At 41.7% G+C, this 14,614-nt stretch overlaps 1 protein-coding gene across 1 annotated transcript in view; it reads right to left on the bottom strand.

Moving 5' to 3' along the window:
• Positions 1-667: 667 nt before the first annotated feature.
• Positions 668-14,614, bottom strand: part of GALNTL5 (polypeptide N-acetylgalactosaminyltransferase like 5) — a 28,323-nt gene continuing 14,376 nt past the window's right edge. Inside the window, exons 7-10 of the mRNA XM_054726221.1 lie at positions 13,508-13,757; positions 10,998-11,115; positions 4,371-4,520; positions 668-940 (exon numbers count right to left, since the gene is read on the bottom strand). Coding sequence (XP_054582196.1) covers positions 767-940; positions 4,371-4,520; positions 10,998-11,115; positions 13,508-13,757 — 692 coding nt within the window. The 3' untranslated portion in view covers positions 668-766. The remainder of the gene's footprint in view (positions 941-4,370; positions 4,521-10,997; positions 11,116-13,507; positions 13,758-14,614) is intronic.

Raw genomic sequence — 14,614 nt, 5'->3', positions numbered from 1 at the left:
TGCACCAGGGTGGATGCAACAGATATCCCCTCTACCGGAGGGAAGTACTTTAGACATCTGGGAGTGTGTTCACACAGGACAGACTTGGAACCTAGCTGCCTCTTCCCCGATCCCAGCTAAACAGTTCTCGAGTCAGAACAGAGATTATCAACAGGGCCCGCAATTGAAGACGTGTTAGGAGAGCTATAGGCCAGAGTTAAAGGAGAAGAGACATGAAAAAGTCAAAATCAGAAGTGGGGCAGTAGGGGTGTCTCTAAGTGACGGGACGGATGTGAACAAATGGGAGCTGGACCGGGACACCCAGGCAAGTGGACTGGACATCAGAAACTCAGGAATCCAACTAAGCAAGGTGCCAATGCCATTATCGATGTTGGCAGCAAGAAAGGAGTTGAACCAAAGTGAGTATTACCAACCAAGGCTCTCGGTGAGTATCTCTCTGAGAAGACCACTGGGTCAGGCCGCCTTTCTGGAGTAGGAATAGAGTTGGCAAAGGCTCTCAAGGCTACCAGGACCAAGTGAGTTTAGCAAACAATGGGAGATGATTATGTGACAGAGTCTCAGCTAATTGACAGCATACATTTCCAATGTTCAAGGTCCTGCCACCCAGAAATTGGGTGGCCGATGAGTTACAAAGTTAAGGGCTATCATCAAAGGAGCAAGGAAAGAGTCCTGTTGTAGACCACTCTGGCTGTATTTCATACAATGTCACGATGTCCCAAACTTGTGCTCTTCTCTGTGTTGAAGGCCGAGGGGACTTTTTAACCCTTTATTGATGAAAATTATTTGCTTTCATTTCATCAAATGTCTCCAGTTCTGGGAAGACAGTATCCAGATACCACTGAAATGATTTGCAGCCCAATCGTCTCCTTAATTCAACACGCTCACTAATGTTTCCATAGGGGGTGGATTTCAGATCAGGTCTTCGTAAAAAAAACTGCTCCTAAATGGAAATAAAGAGTTTCATTAAACCAAACCAATCTTTGGTCATCAAAACATGACATCACAAGAACTTTAAAAAAAAAAATTAAAAACCCTTCTAACTTCCTCTGTATAGGAACACACACAGAATCTGGGACTTACTCACCCCACACGTATGCACAATATGTGCTATGATGGACCATGGCAGAGGTAGGGTATACCCCCTTTCTCTTACTGTCTCAGTGAGACTCAAGGACAAAAAGCCCTCACTGCCCCATTCCAACCAGTACTGTCTTGGGTTCAGAAATGGAAATGATGTGGTAGCTCAGGGCAAATAGACTCTGGAGGAAGACAGTCTGCGTTTTAATGTTGGTTGGTTCTGCTATTTATTAACTAGGTAACCTTGGCCCCTACCCTCATGAGGTTGTTGTGATGACTGAACACTTTAATGCACGCAAAGCCCTGGGGAGATAAAGGCTAGCTAGTAGTGTCATGTCAGTGTCGGCCACTATTATTACCATACCTGGTTAGTCTTTTACACTTTCTGATTGAAGGGAGCACCAAGAATGAATATCTAATGCACTCCACCTGCTTCATATTAAAAGTAGTATTCTAAGTAGACCAAAGCCTCCTTGTGTTTTCATCTGTGTATTCCCAGTGCCCAGCATACAGTATAGTAATATTGTTGAATGAGAGGAGCTTGCTTATTTAAATTAGCATATTATGGGCATGCCATGTTGGATTCTCCCAGGGACCCTTGGCCACTGGAGGTCTTTGCCATCTTCTCTTGTCACTGCCTAGCTCCCCAGGGTGGTTGATGCAGGGGGTGAGTGAGCCTAAGGGTGGGGGAGGGGTGTCCTCATTTTGGACAAACAGAGAAGACCTTAGGCAATATCTCCCTGTTTGAAGCCTTCTCTTACCCAGTGTCACTCACTAAGGTTCCCCATGTGCTGTCTCATACAGTCCATTGAGTATGCCAAACATACTCTTTTTAAGTTAGAGGAACTTTTTGTCACTATATCTTCTGTGATATTCAGTAAACTCAATCCTAGCTGTGATCAAGTCGACTATTTAAATCTGTAATCGGAGTTCACAGAAAAGAAATCAGCAATCATAGCACACAGTTACCAAGAAACTGTAAGCAGTATAATTTAGAGATTACTTTAGGGGTAGAACTCTGGGCTTAGAAAGCTTACATTTTACTTCATACTCTCTGGTACTAAGTGCCTTTTTAAAGTGAATTTTGTTTTACCTTTTTAAAAATGATTTTTTAAAAATCAGGAAATAGCCCTAACTGGTTTGGCTCAGTGGATAGAGCGTCGGTCTGCGGACTGAAGGGTCCCAGGTTCTATTCCGGTCAAGGGCATGTACCTTGGTTGCGGGCACATCCCCTGTAGGTGGTGTGCAGGAGGCAGCTGATCGATGTTTCTCTCTCATTGATGTTTCTCTCTATCCCTCTCTCTTCCTCTCTGTAAAAAATCAATAAAATATATATATTTTAAAAAAATAAAAATAAAAATCAGGAAATATAATACATACAAAAAGTTCATAAAACATAAATGTGCAACATAATGGATTATTGAAAAATCAACGTTGATAATGCTGACTAGGTCAAGAAATAGAACATAACTGGCATCCCAGGAGCCCTTGACCTCTCCCTTCCTGGCCAGCATCCTTTCTCTTAGTTTTCAATGCCTTCTTGATTATGGAGTCACTTCTTTGCTTTTCTTTCTAGCTTTGGTATCTAAATATGCATATATAGATTATACGGTTTAATTTTACCCAATGGCTGCTTTTGTTCTCCATTATGTCTTTAAGATTTACCTATACTGTTGTATCTACTATTGGTTAATTTCCGCTACCATAGCAATTAAATATCACATTTATCCATTCTACTTTTGATGAGTATTTGTGCTGTATTCATTTGAGGCTAATAAATAGTGCTGTTTATAAACATTCTTATTATGTGTTCTGGTACACAAAAGCACACATTTCTGTAGACTGGAACTGTTGGATCATGGGATAGTCCTATCTTTTATTTAATGTTGCCTAACTGTTTTCCAAAGTGAGTTTGTGATAATAAGCACTCCCACCATCCATGTCTGAGAATTCCTGTTGCTTGCTAACACTTGATCCTATCAGATTTTAAATTATAAATATCTCCCTGAATTGTTGTTTTTAATCCTCACCCGAGGATATGTTCTTCATTGATTTTAGAGAGAGAGGCAGGGAGAGGGAGAGAGAGAGAAACATCAATGTGAGAGAGAAACATCTATCAGTTGCCTCCTGTATATATACCCCAACCAGGATAGAACCCACAACCTGGGCATGTGCCCCGACTGGGGATTGAACCCGTAATCTTTCCATGTATGGAATAATGCTCCAACCAACTGAACTGCACTGGCCAGGGCTCTGCCTGAGGTTTTCATTCACATTGCCCTGACTGCTAAAGAAATTGAGTATTATTACTTTCATAACTTTAAATAATAAATTAAAGAACTATTAGATCAAGACCAGGGCATATAATATCACAGAGATATTCTTACACATTTCTACCCATGTATCTGAAGGGAGGTCTTGTTGAGGTTACTGTCCATATCTGTTGTGCAGGGATTTTGGATGAACGACCTTTGAATCGAAATGGAGCCACACTACAGTTCTCTGTACGTGCACCCACTTAGGTCCTGGCAAGGGCTTACACTTGGGGACATGCACCCATGAAGGGGCGTGGCTTTGGTATAGAAATCTTTGACTGTTTATAGAAAAGATGAAGGAGATCTACATGGCCCTGACCCAGTGGCTCAGACAGTTGGAGCACCATCCCATACACCAAAAGGTTGCAATTTCTAGTCCCGGTCAGGGCACATACGGGAGGCAACCAGTCAATGTTTCTCTCTCACATCAATGTTTCTCTTCTTTTCTCTCTCCCTTCCTCCCTCTGTAAAATCAATAAAAACATATCCTCGGGTGAGGATTGAAAAAACAAACACAAAAGACTTGCATAGTCCCCAGATCAGCAGCCACATAATTGGGAACTTAGGCATGGAAGAAGAGATCTAAGAATTGCCTGTGCAGATGGGAGCAGGGACAGGTATTTGCTTCAGAGGGGCAGTTCTTGGGGGGCAAGGGGCCAAAAGACCTAAGCTAAATAAATAAATAAATAAACAAACAAACAAACGAATCAATAAAATACTCCGTGTGCTGGTTGAGTGCCTTCTGAGAAACTCGAGTTTCCCTAGAAATTAAAAGTCAGGTGCAAGTGTAGCAGCTTCGAATGAACAATTGAGAACAGGGTCTGGAGATGAGTGGCTGAGAGGTGGGAGGGATACCGCTAACTTAAGGAAAACTGAGGAAAGAACAAAACTTGCTGTCTGGAAAGGCAGTAGAAGACTTCTTCAGAGCAAGTCCCACTGTGTACATTCATCTGTTCAAAGCATAGACGTATCCTTTACCTTGTATTCATCCAGCCAGACATGCACCAGTCTGAGGTTGTTATATCTCAGGGCTTTGAGAACTTGGGTTACATTGTGGATAATATGTCTATCAACATGTCCTACTCGCGAGCAGGGCAGTATAAAGAGCTGGCCTCCACACATCCAGATCTAGACATAAGAAAAACAGAAAACATATTCATGTGCATTTGCTAGTAACAGGCAACTAGTGATTTTTTTTTTTTACAAACATAATAACAGCTCACGTTTTTAAGTTTCTTATTTCATTTAATCCTCACAACAGCCCTATCCTATCTAATAAAAGAGTAATATGCAGATTAACCATCACTCCACTACACCCTCCAGCCACGCCCCAGCCACGCCCACCAGCCAATCAGGAGCAATTATGCAAATTAACCCAACCAAGATGGCTGCAGCCACTGAGCGAGCAGGAAGGAGGCTTGGGTTTCCCCGGCGATAGAGGAAGCCAAGCTTTCCACACACCCTGGCCGGCCTAGGCCTCCACTCCAGGCTACAAAGTTTCAATTATAGAAGATGAATAAACCCCACCAGAAATGGCTGCTGCCACAGAGCAAGCAAAAGGCTTGGCTCCACTCCAGAATACAAAGTTTCAATTGTAGAAGATAAATATATCCCAGATACCAGGGCCTCCGCTTGGGTCGCCGGGGAGGCATGGCTGGCCTGCAAACCACCACAGGCCCCTTGCCCAGGCTGCCCCACGCCCCAAGGGAACCCCCACCCTGATCCGGGATACCCTTCAGGGCAAACCAGCTGGCCCCCACCCATGTACCAGGCCTCTATCCTATCTAATAAAAGAGTAATATGCAGATTGACCATCACTCCAACACACAAGATCAAGATAGCTGCCCCCATGTGGTCAAAGATCCTGCCCCCATGTGGACACAAGATGGCCAGCAGGGGAGGGCAGTTGGGAGGGACCAGGCCTGCAAGGGTGGGCAGTTGGGGGCGATCAAGCCTGCAGGAGAGGGCAGTTAGGGGTGACCAGGTCGGCAGAGGAGGGAAGTTGGGGGCAAACAGGCTGGCAGGGGAGCAGTTAGACATCAATCAGGCTGGCAGGGGAGTGGTTAGGGGGTGATCAGGCTGGCAGGCAGAAGTGGTTAGGGGCAATCAGGAAGGTAGGCAGGTGAGCAGTTGGGAGCCAGCAGTCCTGGATTGTGAGAAGCAGTCGGACATCCCTCAAGGGGTCCCAGATTGGAGAGGGTGCAGGCTAGGCTGAGGGACACCCCCCCGCCTCCATGCACGAATTTTGTGCACCGGGCCTCTAGTAACATAGATATTGTGTTATCCCCATTTTACAGATGGAGAAACTAATACAGAGATTGGTTAAGCAGTTTGCCCAGTGGCACAGGGCTGGTAAGTAGCAGAAAACAGGATTCAAACTCAGGAAACCCAGCCCATCACCAGTGTTCTGAATACTAAGTGATTCTGCTTCTCTTATACCAGTGATGGCGAACCTATGACACGCGTGTCAGCACTGACATGCGTAGCCATTTCTGATGACACACGGCCGCTAAGGCAGCCGCATGCCGAGGATGAAACATTTGCTGCTCCTGAGGATGAAACATTTGCGACTAGAGTCTTGGAGTTAGACTCTAACTATAAGACTCTAGTCGCAAATGTTTCATCCTCCCCTATTAGACACTCTGTGCCAGAGGTCTGTAGGCCAAAACAACAGGAGTCTGGCACAGAGCATCTAGTTCTGGGACTTCTGGTTAAGCCGGGATCTTTGCCCTCACTTCCGCCGGCAGAGCAGGGAGCAGCGGAACGCAGCGGGGGACGCATCTCTGGGGGCCCTGCCATTACTAGTAACCAAATAACAGTTAACCACAGCAACCATTATCTACTGTTCTGGGGTGTCATGGATTTCTAATCCATCATTACTGAGATAAGTGAGGGGGAGGCTGGGAGAGGCGAGGGTTTGTGGCATGCTATGGGTGCCGTTTCCCGCCATTAGAAAGAGCGGCAGCCATTTTAATTCACATAAGGAACACCATCTTGCTCCATAGTGCAGACTCCATTTCACCACTATTACTGTTGTGCATCCTTATTAACCCCTATTTCTGCTTATTAACCCTGCCCTTTCCTAAAAGACAGTTATATGCACCATTTTGTGATTAGTTAGGCTAGTTAACCCCTAATTGCCTGCAGGCCTAACAAGCTATCTATAATTCTATCTTCTGTCACTGCCCCCCTGATGGAGAACCAAAAAATAAAAAACTAAGGTTAAGTAAAGGAAGTGGTAGTAGCAGTGGCCAACCCTTTCAAGAGACATGGACCGAGATGTATGGCTTTATAGAAAAAAATGGCAGATCATTTTGCGTTCTATGTACTGAAACGGTAGTAAGCAGAACGTGGAATATAAATAGACATTTTGAAACTAATCATTCCCAGCTCTTGGAAAAAAGTGAGGATGAAAGGAAGGAATACATTTCCAGGAAGCTACACCTTTATAAGAGCCAATCTAATTCCATCCTTAAATTTATGAAAGGTTCTACAAATTTAACATCTGCAAGTTTGAGCATTGCTCACTCTATAGCTCAGCATGGAAAAGTGCTCAGTGAGGGAGAATTTATTAAAGAAACTCTCCTAAGATGTGCACCAGTTCTATTTCACAATATGCAGAATAAAGATGCAATTATTAAGAGAATATCTGAGTTACCACTCAGTAGAAATATCATAAAAGACCAAATAATGAGACTGAACACAAACGTACAACATCAATTAAAGAGAGACATAAGAAGTGTAAATATTTTTCGATCTCTCTTGATGAAACTACTGATGTCACATCACATGCTCAGTTGGCCATTATTGGTCAATATTCTGATGGTCTCACAATGAGAGAAGAGTTGATAAAGTTAGTATCAGTGTCAACAAGTAAATCAGGAAGCGAAATATGTAAGGTTGTTATACAAACATTTCATGACCTAAGCATTGATATCTCTAAAGTTGTGTCAGTGATGACAGATGGGGCACCAAATATGGTGGGGAAAAAAGTCAGATTTGTCAAATTGTTTACAGAAGCTATTGGACATCCGATTGTGCCTTTTCATTGTATTATCCATCAGGAGGCTTTATGTACCAAGGCAGGATTCACTGACTTAAACGATGTAATGTCAGTTGTTACAAAAATAGTTAATTTATTAGCTGCTCACCCCCTTCACAAGCGAGAATTTTCGGCACTTTTACTGGAGGTTGATTCCACCTACAGTGGACTGTTGATGTACAATAATGTAAGATGGCTGAGCCGAGGCAAAGTTCTTGAGTGCTTTGTGGAGTGCTTTGAAGAAATTAAGGTATTTCTTGACGATAAGGATCTGGAAAACTTTCCTCAGCTTAATGATGATAAGTGGGTCAACACCCTGATGTTTTTTACAGATCTCTCTGTTCATATTAATGAACTGAATTTAAAGTTACAAGGTTTTGGCAAAAGTATTGACATTATGTTTGGATATATAAAAGCTTTTGAAAGTAAAGTTAAAATTTTCAAGCGAGATGTAGAAACTAAAACTTGTAAGTATTTTCCTCGAGTAACAAAGTATTTTGAGAAGGCCAGTGCAGCTGTACAAAATGAAATGGAACTCTTGCATATGAAGTACCAGCATGTTTTAGACTCGTTACTTGATCAGTTTAGTGATAGATTTAGTCAATTTAGAAGTCTAGAACAGACCATGAAAATAATTAAGTATCCTGATGTAGTAGTCTACAGTAGTTTGGAATTAAATGCTTGAGAATCTGGAAAGGTGCCGCTTGGAGAATCAAGAGGAGTGCCACTACGAACAGGAAATTTGGAGTGCCTGGAACCGACTACCAGACACTGTTAGCACCCTGAAAAATATAGCAATGGCTTTACTCACAATTTTTCCCTCTACATACTTTTGTGAGGCCTTATTCTCAGCATTAAATAATATCAAAACCAACAAAAGAAACAGATTGACAGATGAAGTTAGTAGCGCTTGCTTGGGCCTGAAGTGTACAAAATACCAACCTTCAATTGAAGATTTAGCCAATGAAATTCAGCAACAAAAAAGTCACTAATAGGCAGATTAGTTAAAGAATTCCCCCTCCGCCTCACTTATCTTAGTTCACGGCACTCCACACAAGCTAAATAATATCAAGACCAACAAAAGAAACCGACTGACGGATGAACAAAGACGTCACTAAGCAGGTATGTTAAATATTTAGTTTTTGGTTTATTAAATACAATTATATATAACAATTATACATTTATGTTATTTAAACTATAAATATTGCGAAATAATGTTTTTTCCTCAAAGTGACACACTACCTGAGTTATGCTCAGTTTTTTGGCAAAGTTTGACACACCATGCTCAAAAGGTTGCCCATCACTGTCTTATACACTGAGTGGCCAGATTATTATGATCTCTGAATGCATAATAATCTGGCCACTCAGTGTATATCCTATATAATAAAAGGCTAATATGCATATTGTCTCCTCAACCAGGAGTTCGACCAGCAGGCAGGCCGCCAACTGCCCATGTCCCCTCCCCCTGGCCAGGCTGGCCGGACCCCACCCATGCACAAATTCATGCACCAGGCCTCTAATATAAAATATATATATATATATATATATATATATATATATATATACACACACACACACATATATACATATGTGTATACACACACACACATATATACATATATGTATACACACACACACACACACACACACACACATAAACACTGAGTGGCCAGATTATTATGCGTTCAGAGATTATAATAATCTGGCCACTCAGTGTATATGACCAATTCTAAGGCTGATTATGTGTGAAGAGTGACATGATGAATTTGTCTTAAAATATTCTCCACAATGGAATAATATGCAGCTGTAAAAAAGAAGGATCTCTTACTCTTTGACACAGCATGGAGGGACCTGGAGAGTATTGTGCTAAGTGAAATAAGTCAGTAGAACAAATATAAGTATCACATGATCTCACTCATATGTGGAATCTAATGAACAAAATTAACTGATGAACAAAGTAGATCCAGAGACATGCAATAGACTGATGAATCTCAGAGGGAAGGTGGGGGAGGGGGAGTTGCAGGAAGAGATTAACCAAAGAACTTATATGAATTTATGCATAACCCATGGACACAAACAATAGTGCGGTAGGCCTGGGGGAGGGGGGAATGCAGGGTGGAGGGGATCAAAAAGGGGGGAAAAGGGAGACATATGTAATACTTTGAACAATAAAGATACCTTTTAAAAATTAATATTCTCACCCAGCTGGTGTGGCTCAGTGGTTGAGTGTCGACCTATGAACCAGGAGGTCACAGTTCAATTGAGTATAAGGAACAGATGGCAAAATGTAAACTGGAATAGTAGTGGCTCTCACTTATTAATCAGCTCATATAAATTCATCAATTAAGCTGTTTGCTCCACACCAACTTTCTTGGTTGGGCAAAGAGACAAGATAGAGAAAAGTGAGGGGAAATGTGAAGATGAGTAATAGTGAGCTCACAGCCTAGACTTTGATGTACAGTCCATTATAATAATCTCTCAGAATTCAGTAAAAAACAAATATCTATGGTAAACATACAATAAATGTTTGAATAGTACCTTATATATATTTTTAGACTCTCTCTCTAGGAATATCTACTTTGTACTTTATTCTCTACCCCAATTATTTCATTCAATATCACAAAATTCTGAGAATGGCATTTATATTTATTACAACTTAACAGGTGAGGAAACTGAGACTAGAAAAATTAATGACTTGCCAAGGATCTTACAGTGGTAGAGCCAGGACTAATTCTCAGGATTTTTAAGAATTAGAAATCAGGTCTAATATCACAGGATTTTTTAAAAGTTGAATCTATTTTTAATAATTGAGATACAATTCACACACTACAAGAAATCACTCTTAAAGGACGCAAGTTCGTGATTTTCAGTATTTCCTCAAGATTGTGCCACCATTGCCATTAATTCCAGAACACTTGTACCCTCTTTAAAGAAACTTGGCACCCACTAGCGTCAGACTCCTTCCTCCAGCCCCTGGCAACCATGAATCTACTTTCTGTTTTAATGGATTCACTTATTCTAGCCATTTTCATATGAATGGACTCAAAGATATAAGTGGCTTTGTGTCTGGCTCCTTCCACTTACCATAATGTTCTCAATTTCATCCATGTTGTAGCAAGTACTCCAGGATTTAAGAGTTAGGAGACAACTCAGACATCCTCTCATTTTACAGCTGGAGAAACTAAGACCAAAGATAGTTTATATATTTAGTGGCATCCAGGTCCCCTACCTCCTGATCTTGTGTTATTTCTACCACACTATAACTACAAAGACAATGAGGAGAATAAAAAAGGGATTCCACAATAGATTAAAATAGTCTATTAATTTGATATGCCATACATTAGAAATAACATATGGTAGGAAAGTCTGATATTTTATGAAATGTTTTCAATTTTTTGCAAGGAGTCCCACAAATTGTGTATTTCATGGGCTACCAGAATGATACCAGATACTCATGTAGAAAAATGGCATAATTGCACAGCAGATTGCATGACTTAAAGTTTGATTTCACTTTGTATGTACAAAGGTAACTATTAAAAAAACCAACACAAAATTTGAATTACCCTTAGTGAAAGTTCCAAATTTTCTGCTCCCCAGAGGTTCATTTCCTTGTCGTACTGTCCGATCTCGTTAAAATAATGCCGATTTATAGCAAAAATTCCTCCAGACATTGCAGGGGTCCTAAAAAGGACAGAAATGTTAAGTTGATTCTACAGACTCAGTTAGTATGGATTTTTGCCAAAATTATATTGAATATTAATGATAATACAGTTAAAAACTAGAAACAACCATATTAACTGATGTCCAAATTTTTAAACATACATTTAACTATGTAAAATTACTAAGTTAAAACTATAACTACCAAAAAGTAGGCAATAACATTTACTTAGCTCTTACCAAATTATGCAAGCAATATACAGGGTAGGGTTAAAATAGGTTTACAGTTGTTCATATGGAAAATAATATAATAATAATAATAATACAAGAATAAACTCCGTGTTTCATGTACTCAGAACTGTAAACTTGCTATTGCCCACCTATGTTCTAAATGTTGTGTTGGTCAGCAGGAAAATTATCTTTAGACTGCAAGTTTCCTATGGGGATGAAGACTGAATTGGGTAGTGAAGTTCAGAAATCCCCCTTACTAAGGGCATTAAGGGCAATACTTACTTCAGGGAAAAACCATCACATTATAAAGCATTTTTTTTTCTTTTGTCCGTCAAAGCAGGACCCATAAATACCAAACTAAATAGTATGAAAGAAATTACATGGGCCCGGCCGGCTTGGCTCAGTGGTTGAGCGTTCGACCTATGAACCAGGAGGTCACAGTTCAATTCCCTATCAGGGTACATGCCTGAATTGCGGGCTCAATCCCCAGTGTAGGGCGTGCAGGAGGCAGCTGATCAATGATTCTCTCTCATCATTGATGTTTCTCTCTCTCTCTCCCTCTTCCTTCCTCTCTGAAATCAATAAAAATACTTAAAAAAAGAAAGTATTTACGTATTCATTCATTCATTCATTCATTCATTCAAAAAACTACCTATTTAAAAACAACAACTATCTATTAAGCAGCTTTAACATGTTAGGGATAAATTAGTGAGTCAACAGGCGAATGTGAGAGTAGGGATATCAGGTAGAGGTTGCTGCAATGGTCCCAGAGAAAGACGATGGAATCTTGAATAAGGGTATAGCAAAGAAGGTGGTGAGATGTGGTCAAATTCTTGATATATTTTGAAGATGGAGCCAGGAGATTTGCTTATCATGGGATGTGGGGTGTTGGGAGGAAAAGAGTCACCATTGGCTCCAACGTTTTAGGCCTGGGAACTTGAAAGACAGACTTGCAGGGCACTGAGATGGGGAATGCTGTAGGTGGGGCAGGGTTTTGGTGGGAAGATTCAGTTTGAGATGTGTATTCGGCATTCAAGTAGAGAGGCCAGTGAAAGTAGGATAGTTGGATAGATGCATTTGGCATTCTGAGAGAGGTCAGGGCTGGAGACATAACTAACGGGCATCGTCAGTCTAGGAGGATGAGATTCACTCTGAGGAGGGAGGGGGAGGTGGAGAAGAGGACACATGACTGAGATGTGGACACCTCAACAGTAAGAGGTGGGAGAGAAAAGGCGGATTCGGCAGAGAAGATGGGAAGGAGTAACGGTGAGGCGGGAGAAAGACCAGGAGGCCATGGTGGTCAGGAGCCCAAGGGAAGCCTGCACGTAGGAGAAGGAAGGGAGAGCTCAGCAGGCAGAGCAAGTGAGATGAGGACTGAGAACTGGACACTGGATTTAACGATGGGAAGGCCATTAACAAGTTGTTTTTTTTTTTTTGGGGGGGGGGTCAAGGCAAAGCCTGATTAAAGGGAGTTTAAGAGATAAGAGTTAATAGAGGCAAAGATCAAGGACTTGCTAGGCTATAGTGTTAGAAAATTTACTCAGGTGGTTTGTGAAACAAAGGGGTTAAAGGTAAAAGAGGAGAAGTGAGCTTGGTGTCCAAAGTTACCAGTAAATATGGAAAGGGACCTGGAGGAAGTGTCTTCAGAAAGAGCCTCATCGATGCAGTTAAAAGTCACAATATTCAACTCGTTCTCACAGTTAGAGGCCCCGTTTCCCAGACCAATCATCTAGGAAAATCATGTTCATCTCAACCTATAACGTTAGATAGAAGCCCCTGGATAAATATTTTAGAAACAAATGTGGCAGAGACATCTACTTTTTCTATCCACAGTGCAGGCATTTTGGTCATTGGTCAGCATATACAACTTGTTACTGAGAACCAAGTCCACATTCTAAAGATGGACCTTTGAGGCCAGAGGGATAATAACCACAGAGGTGTTGTGAACTGGGGTGAAATGCTCATTTTCAGTGGAAGGAATTCAAAACCTACTTGATTCTATTATTATAGATGTCTAGAAACAAGATAAATAACTTTCAGAAACAAATATCATTAATAACAAAAGATCATTAAGCTCAAGAAATTGAAGAAATAATCTCTGAAAGCTTCTTTCCCCTGTCCCTCCTCATCACCCCCAGGTACCAATACACATATGTTATTTCCCCGTAACCTGATGAAATCTCACCGGATGGGTGTGGTGGGTCCTTCTGGTCCATCCATCTCATAAGTGAAAACAGTGTCCCATTCAAATTGTAGTTGCCAGTTGAAAGCTCCTCTTACAATAGGAGAGGGATAGTAGTTCAGTGTCAGGTGGTCAATGGAATCCACCATGGGGCACACCACCATTTTGCGGTCCTTGGCGATGGCCGCCAGCAAGGGCTCCAGCCAGACTCTGTTCACTTCACAGTGGCTGTCCAGGAACACCAGCACGTCCCCTGGGGAGGCAAGAACAGGCTCATGTTCGTCCATGTGGATGAAACACCTGACAACCCAAGTCAAAGCCCAACACAACCCATTTGTGGGATATTTGCTGTGTGTTTGTCTCTCAAGGTGCTTTCACTGCCACTGCGGGGAGATAAGAGACACATATTTTGTACCAAAATGTGGGACATCATACACTACATACACTACAGATGTGCAGAGGGAGCAGGGGAACTGAAGGCTAGAGACTAGGTTTGGGGAAGATTCTAAAGAAGCAGGGAGAACTGAGCTAGCCTTCGATTAAAAGTATTTTTTTTATCTGGACTTTGACCACTCAGCTCCGAGCAAGAGTTTACTGTGAGGATACCTTCTGTGCTATTTACTTCAAGATGCCTACTTATTTCTGCTTTGGAGTTCAAGCTCTAACGAGGGTCTGTTCTGCTTAGAGGACCCGGGAAGATATGGCTCAGCCCAAATGAAGAAAACGTGTTTGGAAATATCCAGTGTGGGCTCTGCTCCAGGTGAAGGGCCTTTTACCCCCTGGAATGGGACCCTTCACTGGTGCAGGGCAAAAGTAGGTTTATAGCCCAAGCCAGTTTGGCTCAGTGGATAGAGCATCAGCCTGCAGACTGAAGGGTCCCGGGTTCGATTCCAGTCAAGGGCACATGCCCAGACTGTGGGCTCGAGGCAGTTGATCAATGGTTCTCTTATCATTGATGCTCCTATCTCTCTCTCCCTTCCTCTCTGAAATCAATAAAAAATATTTTAAAATATATTTTATTGATTTTTATAGAGGCTTTTACATATTTGGCTTTTATTTGGCCTTATGCTTAATAAGGAGTCCCGGATGCAACATGGCCTGATGAAATAC

The sequence above is a fragment of the Eptesicus fuscus genome, chromosome 14 (genome assembly GCF_027574615.1).
Source record: "Eptesicus fuscus isolate TK198812 chromosome 14, DD_ASM_mEF_20220401, whole genome shotgun sequence".
Classification (NCBI taxonomy): domain Eukaryota; kingdom Metazoa; phylum Chordata; class Mammalia; order Chiroptera; family Vespertilionidae; genus Eptesicus; species Eptesicus fuscus.
This window is presented reverse-complemented; position numbering and strand designations above follow the sequence as displayed.